We start from the raw sequence: 22,072 nt of genomic DNA, 5'->3' as shown, positions 1-22,072 counted from the left end.
TCTCTATGCTACAGTGTGTTACCACTCTAACTGACATATCTCTATGCTACAGTGTGTTACCACTCTAACTGACATATCTCTATGCTACAGTGTGTTACCACTCTAACTAACATATCTCTATGCCACAGTGTGTTACCACTCTAACTGACATATCTCTATGCTACAGTGTGTTACCACTCTAACTAACATATCTCTATGCCACAGTGTGTTACCACTCTAACTAACATATCTCTATGCTACAGTGTGTTACCACTCTAACTAACATATCTCTATGCTACAGTGTGTTACCACTCTAACTGACATATCTCTATGCCACAGTGTGTTACCACTCTAACTGACATATCTCTATGCCACAGTGTGTTACCACTCTAACTGACATATCTCTATTCTACAGTGTGTTACCACTCTAACTAACATATCTCTATTCTACAGTGTGTTACCACTCTAACTGACATATCTCTATTCTACAGTGTGTTACCACTCTAACTAACATATCTCTATTCTACAGTGTGTTACCACTCTAACTGACATATCTCTATGCTACAGTGTGTTACCACTCTAACTGACATATCTCTATGCTACAGTGTGTTACCACTCTAACTGACATATCTCTATGCCACAGTGTGTTACCACTCTAACTGACATATCTCTATTCTACAGTGTGTTACCACTCTAACTAACATATCTCTATTCTACAGTGTGTTACCACTCTAACTGACATATCTCTATTCTACAGTGTGTTACCACTCTAACTGACATATCTCTATGCTACAGTGTGTTACCACTCTAACTAACATATCTCTATGCTACAGTGTGTTACCACTCTAACTGACATATCTCTATGCTACAGTGTGTTACCACTCTAACTGACATATCTCTATGCTACAGTGTGTTACCACTCTAACTGACATATCTCTATGCTACAGTGTGTTACCACTCTAACTGACATATCTCTATGCTACAGTGTGTTACCACTCTAACTAACATATCTCTATACTACAGTGAGTTACCACTCTAACTAACATATCTCTATGCTACAGTGTGTTACCACTCTAACTAACATATCTCTATGCCACAGTGTGTTACCACTCTAACTGACATATCTCTATGCTACAGTGTGTTACCACTCTAACTAACATATCTCTATGCTACAGTGTGTTACCACTCTAACTGACATATCTCTATGCTACAGTGTGTTACCACTCTAACTGACATATCTCTATGCTACAGTGTGTTACCACTCTAACTGACATATCTCTATGCTACAGTGTGTTACCACTCTAACTGACATATCTCTATGCTACAGTGTGTTACCACTCTAACTAACATATCTCTATGCTACAGTGTGTTACCACTCTAACTAACATATCTCTATGCTACAGTGTGTTACCACTCTAACTAACATATCTCTATGCTACAGTGTGTTACCACTCTAACTAACATATCTCTATGCTACAGTGTGTTACCACTCTAACTAACATATCTCTATGCTACAGTGTGTTACCACTCTAACTAACATATCTCTATGCTACAGTGTGTTACCACTCTAACTGACATATCTCTATGCTACAGTGTGTTACCACTATAACTGACATATCTCTATGCTACAGTGTGTTACCACTCTAACTAACATATCTCTATGCTACAGTGTGTTACCACTCTAACTAACATATCTCTATGCTACAGTGTGTTACCACTCTAACTAACATATCTCTATGCTACAGTGTGTTACCACTCTAACTGACATATCTCTATGCTACAGTGTGTTACCACTCTAACTAACATATCTCTATGCTACAGTGTGTTACCACTCTAACTAACATATCTCTATGCCCATATAAGGCTCTGCTACAGTGTGTTACCACTCTAACTGACATATCTCTATGCTACAGTGTGTTACCACTCTAACTAACATATCTCTATGCTACAGTGTGTTACCACTCTAACTGACATATCTCTATGCTACAGTGTGTTACCACTCTAACTGACATATCTCTATGCTACAGTGTGTTACCACTATAACTGACATATCTCTATGCTACAGTGTGTTACCACTCTAACTAACATATCTCTATGCTACAGTGTGTTACCACTCTAACTAACATATCTCTATGCTACAGTGTGTTACCACTCTAACTGACATATCTCTATGCTACAGTGTGTTACCACTCTAACTGACATATCTCTATGCTACAGTGTGTTACCACTCTAACTAACATATCTCTATGCTACAGTGTGTTACCACTCTAACTGACATATCTCTATGCTACAGTGTGTTACCACTCTAACTAACATATCTCTATGCTACAGTGTGTTACCACTCTAACTGACATATCTCTATACTACAGTGTGTTACCACTCTAACTAACATATCTCTATGCTACAGTGTGTTACCACTCTAACTGACATATCTCTATGCTACAGTGTGTTACCACTCTAACTGACATATCTCTATGCTACAGTGTGTTACCACTCTAACTGACATATCTCTATGCTACAGTGTGTTACCACTCTAACTGACATATCTCTATGCTACAGTGTGTTACCACTCTAACTAACATATCTCTATGCTACAGTGTGTTACCACTCTAACTAACATATCTCTATGCTACAGTGTGTTACCACTCTAACTGACATATCTCTATGCTACAGTGTGTTACCACTCTAACTAACATATCTCTATGCTACAGTGTGTTACCACTCTAACTGACATATCTCTATGCTACAGTGTGTTACCACTATAACTGACATATCTCTATGCTACAGTGTGTTACCACTCTAACTAACATATCTCTATGCTACAGTGTGTTACCACTCTAACTAACATATCTCTATGCTACAGTGTGTTACCACTCTAACTAACATATCTCTATGCTACAGTGTGTTACCACTCTAACTGACATATCTCTATGCTACAGTGTGTTACCACTCTAACTAACATATCTCTATGCTACAGTGTGTTACCACTCTAACTGACATATCTCTATGCTACAGTGTGTTACCACTCTAACTAACATATCTCTATGCTACAGTGTGTTACCACTCTAACTAACATATCTCTATGCTACAGTGTGTTACCACTCTAACTAACATATCTCTATGCTACAGTGTGTTACCACTCTAACTAACATATCTCTATGCTACAGTGTGTTACCACTCTAACTGACATATCTCTATGCTACAGTGTGTTACCACTATAACTGACATATCTCTATGCTACAGTGTGTTACCACTCTAACTAACATATCTCTATGCTACAGTGTGTTACCACTCTAACTAACATATCTCTATGCTACAGTGTGTTACCACTCTAACTAACATATCTCTATGCTACAGTGTGTTACCACTCTAACTGACATATCTCTATGCTACAGTGTGTTACCACTCTAACTAACATATCTCTATGCTACAGTGTGTTACCACTCTAACTGACATATCTCTATGCTACAGTGTGTTACCACTCTAACTAACATATCTCTATGCTACAGTGTGTTACCACTCTAACTAACATATCTCTATGCCCATATAAGGCTCTGCTGCAGTGTGTTACCACTCTAACTAACATATCTCTATGCTACAGTGTGTTACCACTCTAACTGACATATCTCTATGCTACAGTGTGTTACCACTCTAACTAACATATCTCTATGCCCATATAAGGCTCTGCTGCAGTGTGTTACCACTCTAACTAACATATCTCTATGCTACAGTGTGTTACCACTCTAACTGACATATCTCTATACTACAGTGTGTTACCACTCTAACTAACATATCTCTATGCTACAGTGTGTTACCACTCTAACTAACATATCTCTATGCTACAGTGTGTTACCACTCTAACTAACATATCTCTATGCTACAGTGTGTTACCACTCTAACTGACATATCTCTATGCTACAGTGTGTTACCACTCTAACTAACATATCTCTATGCTACAGTGTGTTACCACTCTAACTAACATATCTCTATGCTACAGTGTGTTACCACTCTAACTAACATATCTCTATGCTACAGTGTGTTACCACTCTAACTAACATATCTCTATGCTACAGTGTGTTACCACTCTAACTGACATATCTCTATGCTACAGTGTGTTACCACTCTAACTAACATATCTCTATGCTACAGTGTGTTACCACTCTAACTAACATATCTCTATGCTACAGTGTGTTACCACTCTAACTGACATATCTCTATACTACAGTGTGTTACCACTCTAACTAACATATCTCTATGCTACAGTGTGTTACCACTCTAACTAACATATCTCTATGCTACAGTGTGTTACCACTCTAACTAACATATCTCTATACTACAGTGTGTTACCACTCTAACTGACATATCTCTATGCTACAGTGTGTTACCACTCTAACTGACATATCTCTATGCTACAGTGTGTTACCACTCTAACTAACATATCTCTATGCTACAGTGTGTTACCACTCTAACTGACATATCTCTATGCTACAGTGTGTTACCACTCTAACTGACATATCTCTATGCTACAGTGTGTTACCACTCTAACTGACATATCTCTATGCTACAGTGTGTTACCACTCTAACTAACATATCTCTATGCTACAGTGTGTTACCACTCTAACTAACATATCTCTATGCTACAGTGTGTTACCACTCTAACTAACATATCTCTATGCTACAGTGTGTTACCACTCTAACTGACATATCTCTATACTACAGTGTGTTACCACTCTAACTAACATATCTCTATGCTACAGTGTGTTACCACTCTAACTAACATATCTCTATGCTACAGTGTGTTACCACTCTAACTGACATATCTCTATGCCCATATAAGGCTCTGCTACAGTGTGTTACCACTCTAACTGACATATCTCTATGCCCATATAAGGCTCTGCTGCAGTGTGTTACCACTCTAACTGACATATCTCTATGCTACAGTGTGTTACCACTCTAACTGACATATCTCTATACTACAGTGTGTTACCACTCTAACTAACATATCTCTATGCTACAGTGTGTTACCACTCTAACTAACATATCTCTATGCTACAGTGTGTTACCACTCTAACTAACATATCTCTATGCTACAGTGTGTTACCACTCTAACTAACATATCTCTATGCTACAGTGTGTTACCACTCTAACTAACATATCTCTATGCTACAGTGTGTTACCACTCTAACTAACATATCTCTATGCTACAGTGTGTTACCACTCTAACTAACATATCTCTATGCTACAGTGTGTTACCACTCTAACTGACATATCTCTATGCTACAGTGAGTTACCACTCTAACTGACGTATCTCTATGCTACAGTGTGTTACCACTCTAACTGACATATCTCTATGTTACAGTGTGTTACCACTCTAACTAACATATCTCTATACTACAGTGTGTTACCACTCTAACTGACATAACTCTATGCTACAGTGTGTTACCACTCTAACTGACATATCTCTATGCTACAGTGTGTTACCACTCTAACTGACATATCTCTATGCTACAGTGAGTTACCACTCTAACTGACATATCTCTATGCTACAGTGTGTTACCACTCTAACTGACATATCTCTATGCTACAGTGAGTTACCACTCTAACTGACATATCTCTATGCTACAGTGAGTTACCACTCTAACTGACATATCTCTATGCTACAGTGTGTTACCACTCTAACTGACATATCTCTATGTTACAGTGTGTTACCACTCTAACTAACATATCTCTATACTACAGTGTGTTACCACTCTAACTGACATAACTCTATGCTACAGTGTGTTACCACTCTAACTGACATATCTCTATGCTACAGTGTGTTACCACTCTAACTAACATATCTCTATGCTACAGTGTGTTACCACTCTAACTAACATATCTCTATGCTACAGTGTGTTACCACTCTAACTAACATATCTCTATGCTACAGTGTGTTACCACTCTAACTAACATATCTCTATGCTACAGTGTGTTACCACTCTAACTGACATATCTCTATGCTACAGTGTGTTACCACTCTAACTGACATATCTCTATGCTACAGTGTGTTACCACTCTAACTAACATATCTCTATGCTACAGTGTGTTACCACTCTAACTGACATATCTCTATGCTACAGTGTGTTACCACTCTAACTAACATATCTCTATGCTACAGTGTGTTACCACTCTAACTGACATATCTCTATGCTACAGTGTGTTACCACTCTAACTAACATATCTCTATGCTACAGTGTGTTACCACTCTAACTGACATATCTCTATGCTACAGTGTGTTACCACTCTAACTGACATATCTCTATGCTACAGTGTGTTACCACTCTAACTAACATATCTCTATGCTACAGTGTGTTACCACTCTAACTGACATATCTCTATGCTACAGTGTGTTACCACTCTAACTAACATATCTCTATGCTACAGTGTGTTACCACTCTAACTGACATATCTCTATGCTACAGTGTGTTACCACTCTAACTAACATATCTCTATGCTACAGTGTGTTACCACTCTAACTAACATATCTCTATGCTACAGTGTGTTACCACTCTAACTAACATATCTCTATGCTACAGTGTGTTACCACTCTAACTGACATATCTCTATGCTACAGTGTGTTACCACTCTAACTAACATATCTCTATGCTACAGTGTGTTACCACTCTAACTGACATATCTCTATGCTACAGTGTGTTACCACTCTAACTAACATATCTCTATGCTACAGTGTGTTACCACTCTAACTAACATATCTCTATGCTACAGTGTGTTACCACTCTAACTAACATATCTCTATGCTACAGTGTGTTACCACTCTAACTGACATATCTCTATGTTACAGTGTGTTACCACTCTAACTAACATATCTCTATACTACAGTGTGTTACCACTCTAACTGACATAACTCTATGCTACAGTGTGTTACCACTCTAACTGACATATCTCTATGCTACAGTGTGTTACCACTCTAACTAACATATCTCTATGCTACAGTGTGTTACCACTCTAACTAACATATCTCTATGCTACAGTGTGTTACCACTCTAACTAACATATCTCTATGCTACAGTGTGTTACCACTCTAACTAACATATCTCTATGCTACAGTGTGTTACCACTCTAACTGACATATCTCTATGCTACAGTGTGTTACCACTCTAACTGACATATCTCTATGCTACAGTGTGTTACCACTCTAACTAACATATCTCTATGCTACAGTGTGTTACCACTCTAACTGACATATCTCTATGCTACAGTGTGTTACCACTCTAACTAACATATCTCTATGCTACAGTGTGTTACCACTCTAACTGACATATCTCTATGCTACAGTGTGTTACCACTCTAACTAACATATCTCTATGCTACAGTGTGTTACCACTCTAACTGACATATCTCTATGCTACAGTGTGTTACCACTCTAACTGACATATCTCTATGCTACAGTGTGTTACCACTCTAACTAACATATCTCTATGCTACAGTGTGTTACCACTCTAACTGACATATCTCTATGCTACAGTGTGTTACCACTCTAACTAACATATCTCTATGCTACAGTGTGTTACCACTCTAACTGACATATCTCTATGCTACAGTGTGTTACCACTCTAACTAACATATCTCTATGCTACAGTGTGTTACCACTCTAACTAACATATCTCTATGCTACAGTGTGTTACCACTCTAACTAACATATCTCTATGCTACAGTGTGTTACCACTCTAACTGACATATCTCTATGCTACAGTGTGTTACCACTCTAACTAACATATCTCTATGCTACAGTGTGTTACCACTCTAACTGACATATCTCTATGCTACAGTGTGTTACCACTCTAACTAACATATCTCTATGCTACAGTGTGTTACCACTCTAACTAACATATCTCTATGCTACAGTGTGTTACCACTCTAACTAACATATCTCTATGCTACAGTGTGTTACCACTCTAACTAACATATCTCTATGCTACAGTGTGTTACCACTCTAACTGACATATCTCTATGCTACAGTGTGTTACCACTCTAACTGACATATCTCTATGCTACAGTGTGTTACCACTCTAACTAACATATCTCTATGCCCATATAAGGCTCTGCTACAGTGTGTTACCACTCTAACTGACATATCTCTATTCTACAGTGTGTTACCACTCTAACTAACATATCTCTATGCTACAGTGTGTTACCACTCTAACTGACATATCTCTATGCTACAGTGTGTTACCACTCTAACTGACATATCTCTATGCTACAGTGTGTTACCACTCTAACTAACATATCTCTATGCTACAGTGTGTTACCACTCTAACTAACATATCTCTATGCTACAGTGTGTTACCACTCTAACTGACATATCTCTATGCTACAGTGTGTTACCACTCTAACTGACATATCTCTATGCTACAGTGTGTTACCACTCTAACTGACATATCTCTATGCTACAGTGTGTTACCACTCTAACTGACATATCTCTATGCTACAGTGTGTTACCACTCTAACTGACATATCTCTATGCTATAGTGTGTTACCACTCTAACTGACATATCTCTATGCTACAGTGTGTTACCACTCTAACTGACATATCTCTATCTATGCCCATATAAGGCTCTGCTACAGTGTGTTACCACTCTAACTAACATATCTCTATGCCCATATAAGGCTCTGCTACAGTGTGTTACCACTCTAACTAACATATCTCTATGCTACAGTGTGTTACCACTCTAACTGACATATCTCTATGCTACAGTGTGTTACCACTCTAACTGACATATCTCTATGCTACAGTGTGTTACCACTCTAACTGACATATCTCTATCTATGCCCATATAAGGCTCTGCTACAGTGTGTTACCACTCTAACTAACATATCTCTATTCTACAGTGTGTTACCACTCTAACTAACATATCTCTATCTATGCCCATATAAGGCTCTGCTACAGTGTGTTACCACTCTAACTAACATATCTCTATGCTACAGTGTGTTACCACTCTAACTAACATATCTCTATGCTACAGTGTGTTACCACTCTAACTAACATATCTCTATGCTACAGTGTGTTACCACTCTAACTAACATATCTCTATGCTACAGTGTGTTGCCACTCTAACTGACATATCTCTATGCCCATATAAGGCTCTGCTGCAGTGCGGTAACCCAGAATGCAGCAGTGCGTTGCTGCAGAGGCTGCGCTCCGTGGAGGGGGGCGTGTCTCTGGGCGGCGACGCCCTGGTCTACGCCCTCAGCCTGCAGGGGGTCCCCGGGGGGGTCCCCGACGCCCGGAGGGTCACAGACATGCTGTCCATGGCTCAGTACAGACAGAGCAGAGTCATCATGTACGCTCTGGCCAACACCGTTAAGACGTAAGTATGACCCTGACCTTTAACCCATTCTGACCTGAGATCAGATTCATACGAGGTTTCCACTGGACACACACTGGTCTGATTAACCCATTCTGACCTGAGATCAGATTCTAAAAATGTCAGTCGTTCTTCGATTTTTCAAAAATAGCAGACCTACAAGCTCGTAGTGCGCCACTCGGTGACGCGCTATGAGCTTGTAGCTCTGCTATTTTTCAACAGCTAAAGCATAACGTGACACTAAAATGGGTTCCCGTTCAGAATGGGTTAACCCTGACCCTAACCCAGTACAGAGGGCGCGTTCGGAAATGCGCACCGGGAATGTGGTCAGTTTGTTGATTATGGTGGGCGGTGACGTCACAGAGTGCATTCAGTCAATGTGCCTCATTTACGAACGACCACAGCTGTGACGCAATAACACCGATTCACACCGCACGACCCCAGCTTCAGGGTTAGGGTCTCTCAGTGGACGACCCCAGCTTCAGGGTTAGGGTCTCTCAGTGGACGACCCCAGCTTCAGGGTTAGGGTCTCTCAGTGGACGACCCCAGCTTCAGGGTTAGGGTCTCTCAGTGGACGACCCCAGCTTCAGGGTTAGGGTCTCTCAGTGGACGACCCCAGCTTCAGGGTAGGGTCGCTCAGTGGACGACCCCAGCTTCAGGGTTAGGGTCTCTCAGTGGACGACCCCAGCTTCAGGGTTAGGGTCTCTCAGTGGACGACCCCAGCTTCAGGGTTAGGGTCTCTCAGTGGACGACCCCAGCTTCAGGGTAGGGTCTCTCAGTGGACGACCCCAGCTTCAGGGTAGGGTCTCTCAGTGGACGACCCCAGCTTCAGGGTAGGGTCTCTCAGTGGACGACCCCAGCTTCAGGGTAGGGTCTCTCAGTGGACGACCCCAGCTTCAGGGTTAGGGTCGCTCAGTGGACGACCCCAGCTTCAGGGTAGGGTCGCTCAGTGGACGACCCCAGCTTCAGGGTTAGGGTCGCTCAGTGGACGACCCCAGCTTCAGGGTTAGCGTCTCTCAGTGGACGACCCCAGCTTCAGGGTAGGGTCGCTCAGTGGACGACCCCAGCTTCAGGGTAGGGTCGCTCAGTGGACGACCCCAGCTTCAGGGTTAGGGTCGCTCAGTGGACGACCCCAGCTTCAGGGTAGGGTCGCTCAGTGGACGACCCCAGCTTCAGGGTTAGGGTCTCTCAGTGGACGACCCCAGCTTCAGGGTTAGGGTCTCTCAGTGGACGACCCCAGCTTCAGGGTAGGGTCGCTCAGTGGACGACCCCAGCTTCAGGGTTAGGGTCTCTCAGTGGACGACCCCAGCTTCAGGGTTAGGGTCTCTCAGTGGACGACCCCAGCTTCAGGGTTAGGGTCTCTCAGTGGACGACCCCAGCTTCAGGGTAGGGTCTCTCAGTGGACGACCCCAGCTTCAGGGTTAGGGTCTCTCAGTGGACGACCCCAGCTTCAGGGTAGGGTCTCTCAGTGGACGACCCCAGCTTCAGGGTAGGGTCTCTCAGTGGACGACCCCAGCTTCAGGGTAGGGTCCTCCAGGGACCTCCCAGAAGCAAAGATATGAGTTAAAAACCTTCGCTGTGAAAGAATATCATTATATTCAAAGACGTGCTCTACATTTTCACAATTTCTCTAAAATAGCAGACCTACAAGCTTGCAGCGCGCCACTCTGTGCCCTGCTTGTAGATCTGCTATTTTTCAATAGCGTTTTCAATAGTGTTCTTGATTAAATACAATAAAATAAAATAAAAAAGTGATAATAATAGATATAATAACTTTATTTAAACAGGTTCTATGACGCCAATGACAGAGAGGTCACCCCAGAGGTCACGGAGGTCACAGAGTTCATGGAGTTTCTGGTGTCGAATTGTGCTGAGGAGAGCGCCTACCTGGCACTGAGGGTAGGCACGCACACACACACACACACACACACACACTACACACACACACACTACACACACACACTATACACACACTATACACACACACACTGAGGGTACGCAAGCACATACACACACACATACCCCGTGTCCCCTAGGGTAGGTACCCTCACATGTTCTCCCCGTGTCCCCTAGGGTAGGTACCCTCACATGTTCTCCCCTTGTCCCCTAGGGTAGGTACCCTCACATGTTCTCCCCGTGTCCCCTAGGGTAGGTACCTTCACATGTTCTCCCCGTGTCCCCTAGGGTAGGTACCCTCACATGTTCTCCCCGTGTCCCCTAGGGTAGGTACCCTCACATGTTCTCCCCTTGTCCCCTAGGGTAGGTACCCTCACATGTTCTCCCCGTGTCCCCTAGGGTAGGTACCTTCACATGTTCTCCCCGTGTCCCCTAGGGTAGGTATACCCTCACATGTTCTCCCCGTGTCCCCTAGGGTAGGTACCCTCACATGTTCTCCCCGTGTCCCCTAGGGTAGGTACCCTCACATGTTCTCCCCGTGTCCCCTAGGGCAGTAACCCCTGTCTCTATACTGCCTCCCCCTGGCCAGGCGGGGCGCCTGATGGAGGGGAAAGGAACTGGTTGGACCTTATGACCTTATGACCTTATAAACACGGCTTCCATCTTGCCAGCAAGGTTCTACCTATAGGTGCAACTTCCCACAGACAGCCCATTCATCCAATCAGAATAGTCCTATTTAATTGTCTTAAACAACGTCAAACTCACCAACATTGCAGCTGTATACGGAAAGCTTGAGTTATCCTCTTACGATCTGTGAAGTGTTATAACGTGTTCCCTCCACGCGCTACGTCCAACCGGGGAGACTCCCCCCTGTCGGGTGAACAAAAGCAGCTTGGACATACAGATGGAAGCATGAGGTCAGTCCGTTGCTCTCCCCAGGTTGGTAGAGGAAGTGTAGCGCCCAGGATTACACTAGGCCGGACCAGGCCGTTTTCTTGTTGGTTTACGTGCGTGCGTGTGTGTGTGTGCGTGCGTGCGTGTGTGCGTGCGTGTGCTCTCTCCCCACAGGTCATCGGGGTCATGGGGTCAGCCTTACAGCACACAGCCAGCGGAGCGGTCAGTGGACTGGTCAGCTCTCTGCTGCGGTGTGCCTCAAACACAGACGCTCCTCTACTTAACCAGAAGGCTGCTGTCCAGGCCTTCAGGACCATGGACATCCATGAGAAGGTACTCTACTACTAATACTATACTACTAATACTACTACTACTACTACTACGACTATTACTACTGCTACTACTACTGCTAGCCTTCAGGACCATGGACATCCATGAGAAGGTACTCTATAGTAATACTACTAATACTACTACTACTATTACTACTGCTAGCCTTCAGGACCATGGACATACATGAGAAGGTACTCTACTACTAATACTATACTACTAATACTACTACTACTACTACTACGACTATTACTACTGCTACTACTACTGCTAGCCTTCAGGACCATGGACATCCATGAGAAGGTACTCTATAGTAATACTACTAATACTACTACTACTATTACTACTGCTAGCCTTCAGGACCATGGACATACATGAGAAGGTACTCTATAGTAATACTACTAATACTACTACTACTATTACTACTGCTAGCCTTCAGGACCATGGACATACATGAGAAGGTACTCTACTACTAATACTACTAATACTACTATTACTACTGCTACTACTACTGCTAGCCTTCAGGACCATGGACATCCATGAGAAGGTACTCTACTAGTAATACTACTAATACTGCTACTATACTCGTCCCCCTCAGTTTCATGAGGAGGGGGGGGGGGTCTACAGGGACCCCCAGGGGTCTAACAGGGACCCCCAGGGGTCTAACAGGGACCCCCAGGGGTCTAACAGATAGCTGTGTGGTTTCAGATTGCACCGGGGCTCATGGAGGTGTACAGGGACCCCCAGGGGTCTAACAGGGACCCCCAGGGGTCTAACAGATAGCTGTGTGGTTTCAGATTGCACCGGGGCTCATGGAGGTGTACAGGGACCCCCAGGGGTCTAACAGGGACCCCCAGGGGTCTAACAGATAGCTGTGTGGTTTCAGATTGCACCGGGGCTCATGGAGGTGTACAGGGACCCCCAGGGGTCCGTAGACAAGCGCATCGCAGCCTACCTGGTCCTGATGAAGAGCCCCAGCCGGGCCACGGTCCAGGACATGGTCCGCTCTCTGACGGACATGGAGCACCTGTACCCCGAACGCTACCTGGTCAGCTTCGTCATCTCTCACCTCAACAACATCCTGGCCTCCACCGACCCCCAGCTAGAGGAGTGAGTACCCTAGACCCTAACCCCTAGACCCTAACCCCTAGACCTAACCCCTAGCCCCTAACCCCTAACCCCTAGCCCCTAACCCTCACCTCAACAACATCCTGGCCTCCACCGACCCCCAGCTAGAGGAGTGAGTACCCTAGACCCTAACCCCTAGCCCCTAACCCCTAGACCTAACCCCTAGACCTAACCCCTAACCCTAACCCCTAACCCTCACCTCAACAACATCCTGGCCTCCACAGACCCCCAGCTAGAGGAGTGAGTACCCTAGACCCTAACCCCTAGACCTAACCCCTAGCCCCTAACCCCTAGACCTAACCCCTAGCCCCTAACCCCTAGACCTAACCCCTAGCCCCTAGCCCCTAACCCTTAGCTCCTAGCACCTAGCCCCTAACCCTCACCTCAACAACACCCTGGCCTCCACAGAACCCAGCTAGAGGAGTGAGTACAACCACAATGTAGTCATTTATCAGACGCTCTGAATCCAGAGACTTACAGTAAGGAAGAACAACACATGGTGAGACATTACATACATAGAGATAGAACAATAGAACAACACATGGTGATACATCACATACATAGAGATAGAACAATAGAACAACACATGGTGATACATCACATACATAGAGATAGAACAATAGAACAACACATGGTGATACATCACATACATAGATATAGAACAATAGAACAACACATGGTGATACATCACATACATAGAGATAGAACAATAGAACAACACATGGTGATACATCACATACATAGAGATAGAACAATAGAACAACACATGGTGATACATCACATACATAGAGATAGAACAATAGAACAACACATGGTGATACATCACATACATAGAGATAGAACAATAGAACAACACATGGTGATACATCACATACATAGAGATAGAACAATAGAACAACCCATGGTGATACATCACATACATAGAGATAGAACAATAGAACAACACATGGTGATACATCACATACATAGAGACAGAACAATAGAACAACCCATGGTGATACATCACATACATAGAGATAGAACAATAGAACAACACATGGTGATACATCACATACATAGAGATAGAACAATAGAACAACACATGGTGAGACATCACATACATAGAGATAGAACAATAGAACAACACATGGTGATACATCACATACATAGAGATAGAACAATAGAACAACACATGGTGAGACATCACATACATAGAGATAGAACAATAGAACAACACATGGTGATACATCACATACATAGAGATAGTGATTTATGAATCATACCTATAAGCTATGAACCTAACCCTACACTATGGAGTGCTATGCATACGCCTGTAAGGTCGTCGAGGCTAGGGCAAGTGCTACAGGCTACGATGGAGTCTGAAGAGGTGGGTTTTCACAATAGTTACCAAACAATAGTCACCAAACAATAGTCACGAAACAATAGTCACCAAACAATAGTCCCCAAACAATAGTCCCCAAACAATAGTCACAAAACCACAGATGATTTTGATTGGAGGTTTAGTCACATGGTCTTTTGAATCAAATTTAAGTTAGTTAGTAGTCGGCTAAATATGATACGATTTTAGTCGACTAAATCTACAGTTGATTTTGTCAAACTTTTAGTCTTTTAGTCTATTATATTGATCATATATCATGTCTATCATATCTTAGTTTGTACGATTTTGGCCTTGAAAACAGATAGTCTGACGGTCTGTTTCTTGTCATCTACAATCAGGAAATACACAGACATAGATTGACCTGTGTGTCTGTGTCTGTGTGTGTCTGTGTCTGCATGTGTGCGTGTGTCTGCGTGTCTGTGTGTCTGTGTCTGTGTGTCTGTGTGTCTGTGTGTCTGTGTCTGTGTGTGTGTCTGTGTGTGCGTGTGTCTGCGTGTGTCTGTGTGTCTGTGTGTCTGTGTGTGTGCGTGCGTGTGTGCGTGCGTGCGTGTCTCATCTAGAACGAGGAGCTACATAGAAACGGATCTACCAGATCAGTTCCGTGACGTGGACGTGTTGGGTCTGTCTCTGAACGTGCGTCTGGACTCGGAGCTCGGCTCGGCGCGCGCCAACGCCATCTTTGACCACGTTAACTTCCTGCCCAAGGAGCTGATGCTGGAGACCACCCTCAAAGTGTTCGACTACACTGGAGACCTCTTTGAGGTGACCACGCCCCTTTATCCTGACCACTCCGCTTTTAGCCTGACCACTCCCCCTTTAGCCTGACCACTCCCCATTAGCCTGACCACTCCCCCTTTAGCCTGACCACTCCCCTTTAGCCTGACCACTCCCCTTTATCCTGACCACTCCCTCTTTATCCTGACCACTCCCCCTTTAGCCTGACCACTCCCCTTTAGCCTGACCACTCCCCTTTATCCTGACCACTCCCCTTTATCCTGACCACTCCCCCTTTAGCCTGACCACTCCCCTTTAGCCTGACCACTCCCCTTTATCCTGACCACTCCCCTTTATCCTGACCACTCCCCCTTTATCCTGACCACTCCCCTTTATCCTGACCACTCCCCTTTATCCTGACCACTCCCCTTTTATCCTCACCACTCCCCTGTATCCTGACCACTCTTTACTTTACTTTACTTTGGTGGTGGATGGATAGATAGATAGATAGATAGATAGATAGATAGATAGATAGATAGATAGATAGATAGATAGATAGATAGATAGATAGGAACTAAACCATTCTATAGCTTCTGGAGAGAGATTAAAATGTGTTAATTTGGACAAGAGGACCCGGTGACAGACCCGGTGTCCAGGAACACCTCCGTTGCAAAAGGGAGCTCTGTTCAAAGAGCACTTTAATGTTTCTATGAAAGGCCGTTTGGAGTGGAAGGCCCGAAACCCAGACTGCATGGGAGGCAGTTTGAACTGCTCTCTACCTCCTCAGGTGGGCGTTGTGGGCGTGGCCTTTGAACTGCTCTCTGATTGGTCCTCAGGTGGGCGTGGAGGCCGAGGGGTTAAACCCGACCATCGACGCTCTGTTTGGGGAGCAGGGGTTCTTCCCGGACGCGGCGTCCCGGGCCATGTACTGGGCCAATCAGAACGCTCCTGACTCACTGAAGAAGGTCCTGGAACGAATCACCGCGCAGAGTGAGAGACGCAAGAGACAGGTGAGAACCAATCACAGCCCAGAGTGAGAGACGCAAGAGACAGGTGAGAACGAAGCCCAGAGTGTGGGCTGTGAGTGTACATATGTTGCGACCTTCTGTCGCAACATATGTAAGTACAGTGCACTGAAGTCCCAGTGTCCCCCCAGTGCCTCCCCATTGCCTCCCCAGTGTCCCCCCATTGCCTCCCCAGTGCCTCCCCATTGCCTCCCCAGTGCCTCCCCAGTGTCCCCCCAGTGTCCCCCCAGTGTCCCCCCATTGCCTCCCCAGTGCCTCCCCATTGCCTCCCCAGTTCCTCCCCAGTGTCCCCCCAGTGTCCCCCCAGTGTCCCCCCATTGCCTCCCCAGTGCCTCCCCATTGCCTCCCCAGTGTCCCCCCATTGCCTCCCCAGTGTCCCCCCATTGCCTCCCCAGTGTCCCCCCAGTGCCTCCCCAGTGTCCCCCCAGTGCCTCCCCAGTGTCTCCCCAGTGTCCCCCCAGTGCCTCCCCATTGCCTCCCCAGTGAATTTTTTGCATGTGTGCGTTGCGCTGCGTGCATGCGTGTGTGTATGCGTGCGTGCGTGTGTGTGTGTGTGTGCGTGCGTGCGTGTGCGTCTGTGCGTGTGTGTGTGCGTCTGTGCGTGCGTGCGTGTGTGCGTGCGTGTGTGCGTGCGTGCGTGCAGGTCCCTGATGAGCTGGTGGAGCAGCTGGTGGAGGGTCTCAACAAGGCGCTCCAGGAGGTGCGTTCGTCCAGCCCAGAGGCCGTGGCTTACCTGAGGCTGCTGGGCCACGAGATGGGATACCTGAGTCTGGAGGACGTGAAGACCATGGCTGACACGCTGCTGCAATACTACCACGCCTTCATAGTGGGAAACAGCAAGGTGAGACACACTATACCAGGCCTTCATAGAGGAAACAAGGTGAGACACACTATACCACGCCTTCATAGTGGGAAACAAGGTGAGACACACTATACCAGGCCTTCATAGTGGAAACAACAAGGTGAGACACACTATACCAGGCCTTCATAGAGGAAACAAGGTGAGACACACTATACCAGGCCTTCATAGAGGAAACAGCAAGGTGAGACACACTATACCAGGCCTTCATAGTGGAAACAAGGTGAGACACACTATACCAGGCCTTCATAGAGGAAACAAGGTGAGACACACTATACCAGGCCTTCATAGAGGAAACAGCAAGGTGAGACACACTATACCAGGCCTTCATAGTGGAAACAAGGTGAGACACACTATACCAGGCCTTCATAGAGGAAACAAGGTGAGACACACTATACCAGGCCTTCATAGAGGAAACAACAAGGTGAGACACACTATACCAGGCCTTCATAGTGGAAACAAGGTGAGACACACTATACCAGGCCTTCATAGAGGAAACAAGGTGAGACACACTATACCAGGCCTTCATAGAGGAAACAAGGTGAGACACACTATACCACGCCTTCATAGTGGAAACAAGGTGAGACACACTATACCAGGCCTTCATAGAGGAAACAAGGTGAGACACACTATACCAGGCCTTCATAGTGGAAACAACAAGGTGAGACACACTATACCAGGCCTTCATAGAGGAAACAAGGTGAGACACACTATACCAGGCCTTCATAGAGGAAACAGCAAGGTGAGACACACTATACCAGGCCTTCATAGTGGAAACAAGGTGAGACACACTATACCAGGCCTTCATAGAGGAAACAAGGTGAGACACACTATACCAGGCCTTCATAGAGGAAACAGCAAGGTGAGACACACTATACCAGGCCTTCATAGTGGAAACAAGGTGAGACACACTATACCAGGCCTTCATAGAGGAAACAAGGTGAGACACACTATACCAGGCCTTCATAGAGGAAACAACAAGGTGAGACACACTATACCAGGCCTTCATAGTGGAAACAAGGTGAGACACACTATACCAGGCCTTCATAGAGGAAACAAGGTGAGACACACTATACCAGGCCTTCATAGAGGAAACAAGGTGAGACACACTATACCACGCCTTCATAGTGGAAACAAGGTGAGACACACTATACCAGGCCTTCATAGAGGAAACAAGGTGAGACACACTATACCAGGCCTTCATAGTGGGAAAATAGAAATAGAGATACTGCCCTTATTGGTCATATCGGGTCATATCGGTATATCGGCGGATATGTCAGTCTAACCAGCGATCCGCCACAGGGTGAGGAAGGGGTTGACACTATGGCAGGTAAATAACATGTTGGGGCATCATGTGGAGTTTGCTTTGGAGTTGCCCCAAACTGCAAGTTCACATTTGAGTGAGGAGTCTGCTATAAACACAACACAAGATATATAGCTAGATAGCTATAAACACAACACCAGATATATAGCTAGATAGCTATAAACACAACACGAGATACATAGCTAGATAGCTATAAACACAACACAAGATATATAGCTAGATAGCTATAAACACAACACCAGATATATAGCTAGATAGCTATAAACACAACACGAGATATATAGCTAGATAGCTATAAACACAACATGAGATATATAACTAGATAGCTATAAACACAACACCAGATATATACTGTAGCTAGATAGCTATAATCACAACACGAGATATATAGCTAGATAGCTATAAACACAACACGAGATATATAGCTAGATGGCTATAAACACAACACGAGATACATAGCTAGATAGCTATAAACACAACACGAGATATATAGCTAGATAGCTATAAACACAACATGAGATATATAGCTAGATAGCTATAAACACAACATGAGATATATAGCTAGATAGCTATAAACACAGCACCAGATATATAGCTAGATATCTATAAACACAACACGAGATATATAGCTAGATAGCTATAAACACAGCACCAGATATATAGCTAGATATCTATAAACACAACACGAGATATATAGCTAGATAGCTATAAACACAACACGAGATATATAGCTAGATAGCTATATAAACACAACACCAGATAATATAGAGTATAAGACATGGGATACCTGAGTGTGGAAGTATAGTGTTTATAGTGTACAGTATGGTATAGTGTATAATATAGTGTGGAAGTATTTGTCAAAGTTGCCTCCGGTTTTTCACCTTAGCGCTTGCTTACTCAATGCCCATGCATGTACAACTGTACTCAACTACAAACAAAGTAAAGAAGAGTAAAAAGAAGGAAACTGTGTGGTCATTGTATGAGTGAAACCCAGTTAAAATCTCCATATGGTCTGTGCCATCCCTTTCAAGCAGGGAAACTGCAAAATATACTAAATAGCTTGACACTGATATAGACGGTATGCATAATCATCATATAATCTCTTTCTACAGATGTGTGTTTACTACACCTGCATGTCATTCTCCAGATGTTTGTTTGTATATAGAATGTGTTGTTCAGGTTGTTGGCGGTCAATGCTTGTATAATGTATAGTCTCATCTCTTCCTCCAGATGTTTGTTTGTATATAGAATGTGTTGTTCAGGTTGTTGGCGGTCAATGCTTGTATAATGTATAGTCTCATGTCTTCCTCCAGATGTTCCAGCAGCTGACCTCCAGCACCGACAACCAGCTGTTCCTTCACTACATCTTCATGGAGAACTCCTTCACGCTGCCCACCGCCTCCGGCCTGCCTCTCACCTTCTCCCTGGCCGGAGTGGTTGCTGCCGGAGCCAAGGGAGGCCTGAGCTTCAGCCCTGGCTTGGTGAGTTATCGCTGTCTGGAGGCCTCAGCTTCAGCCCTGGCTTGGTGAGTTATCGCTGTCTGGAGGCCTCAGCTTCAGTCCTGGCTTGGTGAGTTATCACTGTCTGGAGGCCTCAGCTTCAGTCCTGGCTTGGTGAGTTATCGCTGTCTGGAGGCCTCAGCTTCAGTCCTGGCTTGGTGAGTTATCGCTGTCTGGAGGTCTAGCCGTTTTCTCACTGCAATCTGCCGTTAATATAATAACGAGTGGTAGACTTTGTGAAATATTAACATTTTAACAACGTCCAGAGAGCAGCGCTGGGTCTTAGGTCTGGATGTCTTTGGTCATTATGAAGGACGCGTGTATGTCTCTGACATTTAGTTCTACTGGATCTCTTCTCCACTAGTCCCTCCCTGACATTTAGTTCTACTGGATCTCTTCTCCACTAGTCCCTCCCTGACATTTAGTTCTACTGGATCTCTTCTCCACTAGTCCCTCCCTGACATTTAGTTCTACTGGATCTCTTCTCCACTAGTCCCTCCCTGACATTTAGTTCTACTGGATCTCTTCTCCACTAGTCCCTCCCTGACATTTAGTTCTACTGAATCTCTTCTCCACTAGTCCCTCCCTGACATTTTAGTTTAGTTTTTATTTGTTGAAAACAAAAATTGGCAATATATTTAGTCATAGTTTTATTCATCATTGCTTAGTATTAATTTTGTTTTTACGTAGTTTTCGTCAGTAACAAAAGGTAGCCAAAGAACATTTTTCTTCATAGTTTTATTCGACAGGATGAACACTGCTCTCGTATTGTTTGTTCAGCACCAGCTGTCCTTCATGCCCTCGGCCGGCGTAGACCTGGTCACAGAGATGGGGGTGAAGGTTCCACAGTTCCTGGAGGCCGGCGTCCAGATGCACACCACGCTGTACCACGAGAGCTCCGTCAACGCCAAGGTCACGGTCAACAGGAACCACGTCCAGCTGTCCATCCCGGCTCCCACGGCCAGAACACAGCTGCTCAGCATCAGGTGTGTGTTCGTCTGGACTCTGGAGCAACGGAAGCTCTGATCACGAGTCAAATATAAATGCTTCCGTCATACAGTCTGGAGCAACGGAAGCTCTGATGATGAGTCAAATATAAATGCTTCCGTCGTACAGTCTGGAGCAACGGAAGCTCTGATGATGAGTCAAATATAAATGCTTCCGTCGTACAGTCTGGAGCAACGGAAGCTCTGATCACCAGTAAAATATAAATGCTTCCGTCATACAGTCTGGAGCAACGGAAGCTCTGATCATGAGTAAAATATAAATGCTTCCGTCATACAGTCTGGAGCAACGGAAGCTCTGATCATGAGTAAAATATAAACGCTTCCGTCATACAGTCTGGAGCAACGGAAACTCTGATCACCAGTAAAATATAAATGCTTCCGTCATACAGTCTGGAGCAACGGAAACTCTGATCACCAGTAAAATATAAATGCTTCCGTCATACAGTCTGGAGCAACGGAAACTCTGATCACCAGTAAAATATAAATGCTTCCGTCGTACAGTCTGGAGCAACGGAAACTCTGATGATGAGTCAAATATAAACGCTTCCGTCGTACAGTCTGGAGAAACGGAAGCTCTGATCATGAATAAAATATAAATGCTTCCGTCATACAGTCTGGAGAAACGGAAGCTCTGATCATGAATAAAATATAAATGCTTCCGTCATACAGTCTGGAGC

General features: G+C 44.5%; 1 protein-coding gene across 1 annotated transcript in view; it reads left to right on the top strand.

Annotated features, from left to right (window-relative positions):
- Positions 1-22,072, top strand: part of apoba (apolipoprotein Ba) — a gene marked incomplete at both ends in the record, with an annotated part of 88,999 nt that overhangs the window by 16,046 nt on the left and 50,881 nt on the right. The window contains 9 exons of the mRNA XM_083792803.1: positions 9,121-9,347; positions 11,132-11,243; positions 12,309-12,467; positions 13,348-13,571; positions 15,528-15,729; positions 16,518-16,691; positions 17,350-17,547; positions 20,203-20,370; positions 21,169-21,374. Coding sequence (XP_083648929.1) covers positions 9,121-9,347; positions 11,132-11,243; positions 12,309-12,467; positions 13,348-13,571; positions 15,528-15,729; positions 16,518-16,691; positions 17,350-17,547; positions 20,203-20,370; positions 21,169-21,374 — 1,670 coding nt within the window. The remainder of the gene's footprint in view (positions 1-9,120; positions 9,348-11,131; positions 11,244-12,308; positions 12,468-13,347; positions 13,572-15,527; positions 15,730-16,517; positions 16,692-17,349; positions 17,548-20,202; positions 20,371-21,168; positions 21,375-22,072) is intronic.

Source organism: Protomyctophum parallelum, assembly GCF_964188405.1.
Source record: "Protomyctophum parallelum genome assembly, chromosome: 20".
Lineage (NCBI taxonomy): Eukaryota > Metazoa > Chordata > Actinopteri > Myctophiformes > Myctophidae > Protomyctophum > Protomyctophum parallelum.
Note: the sequence above shows the minus strand (reverse complement) of the source record. Positions and strands in the feature narration are given on the sequence as shown.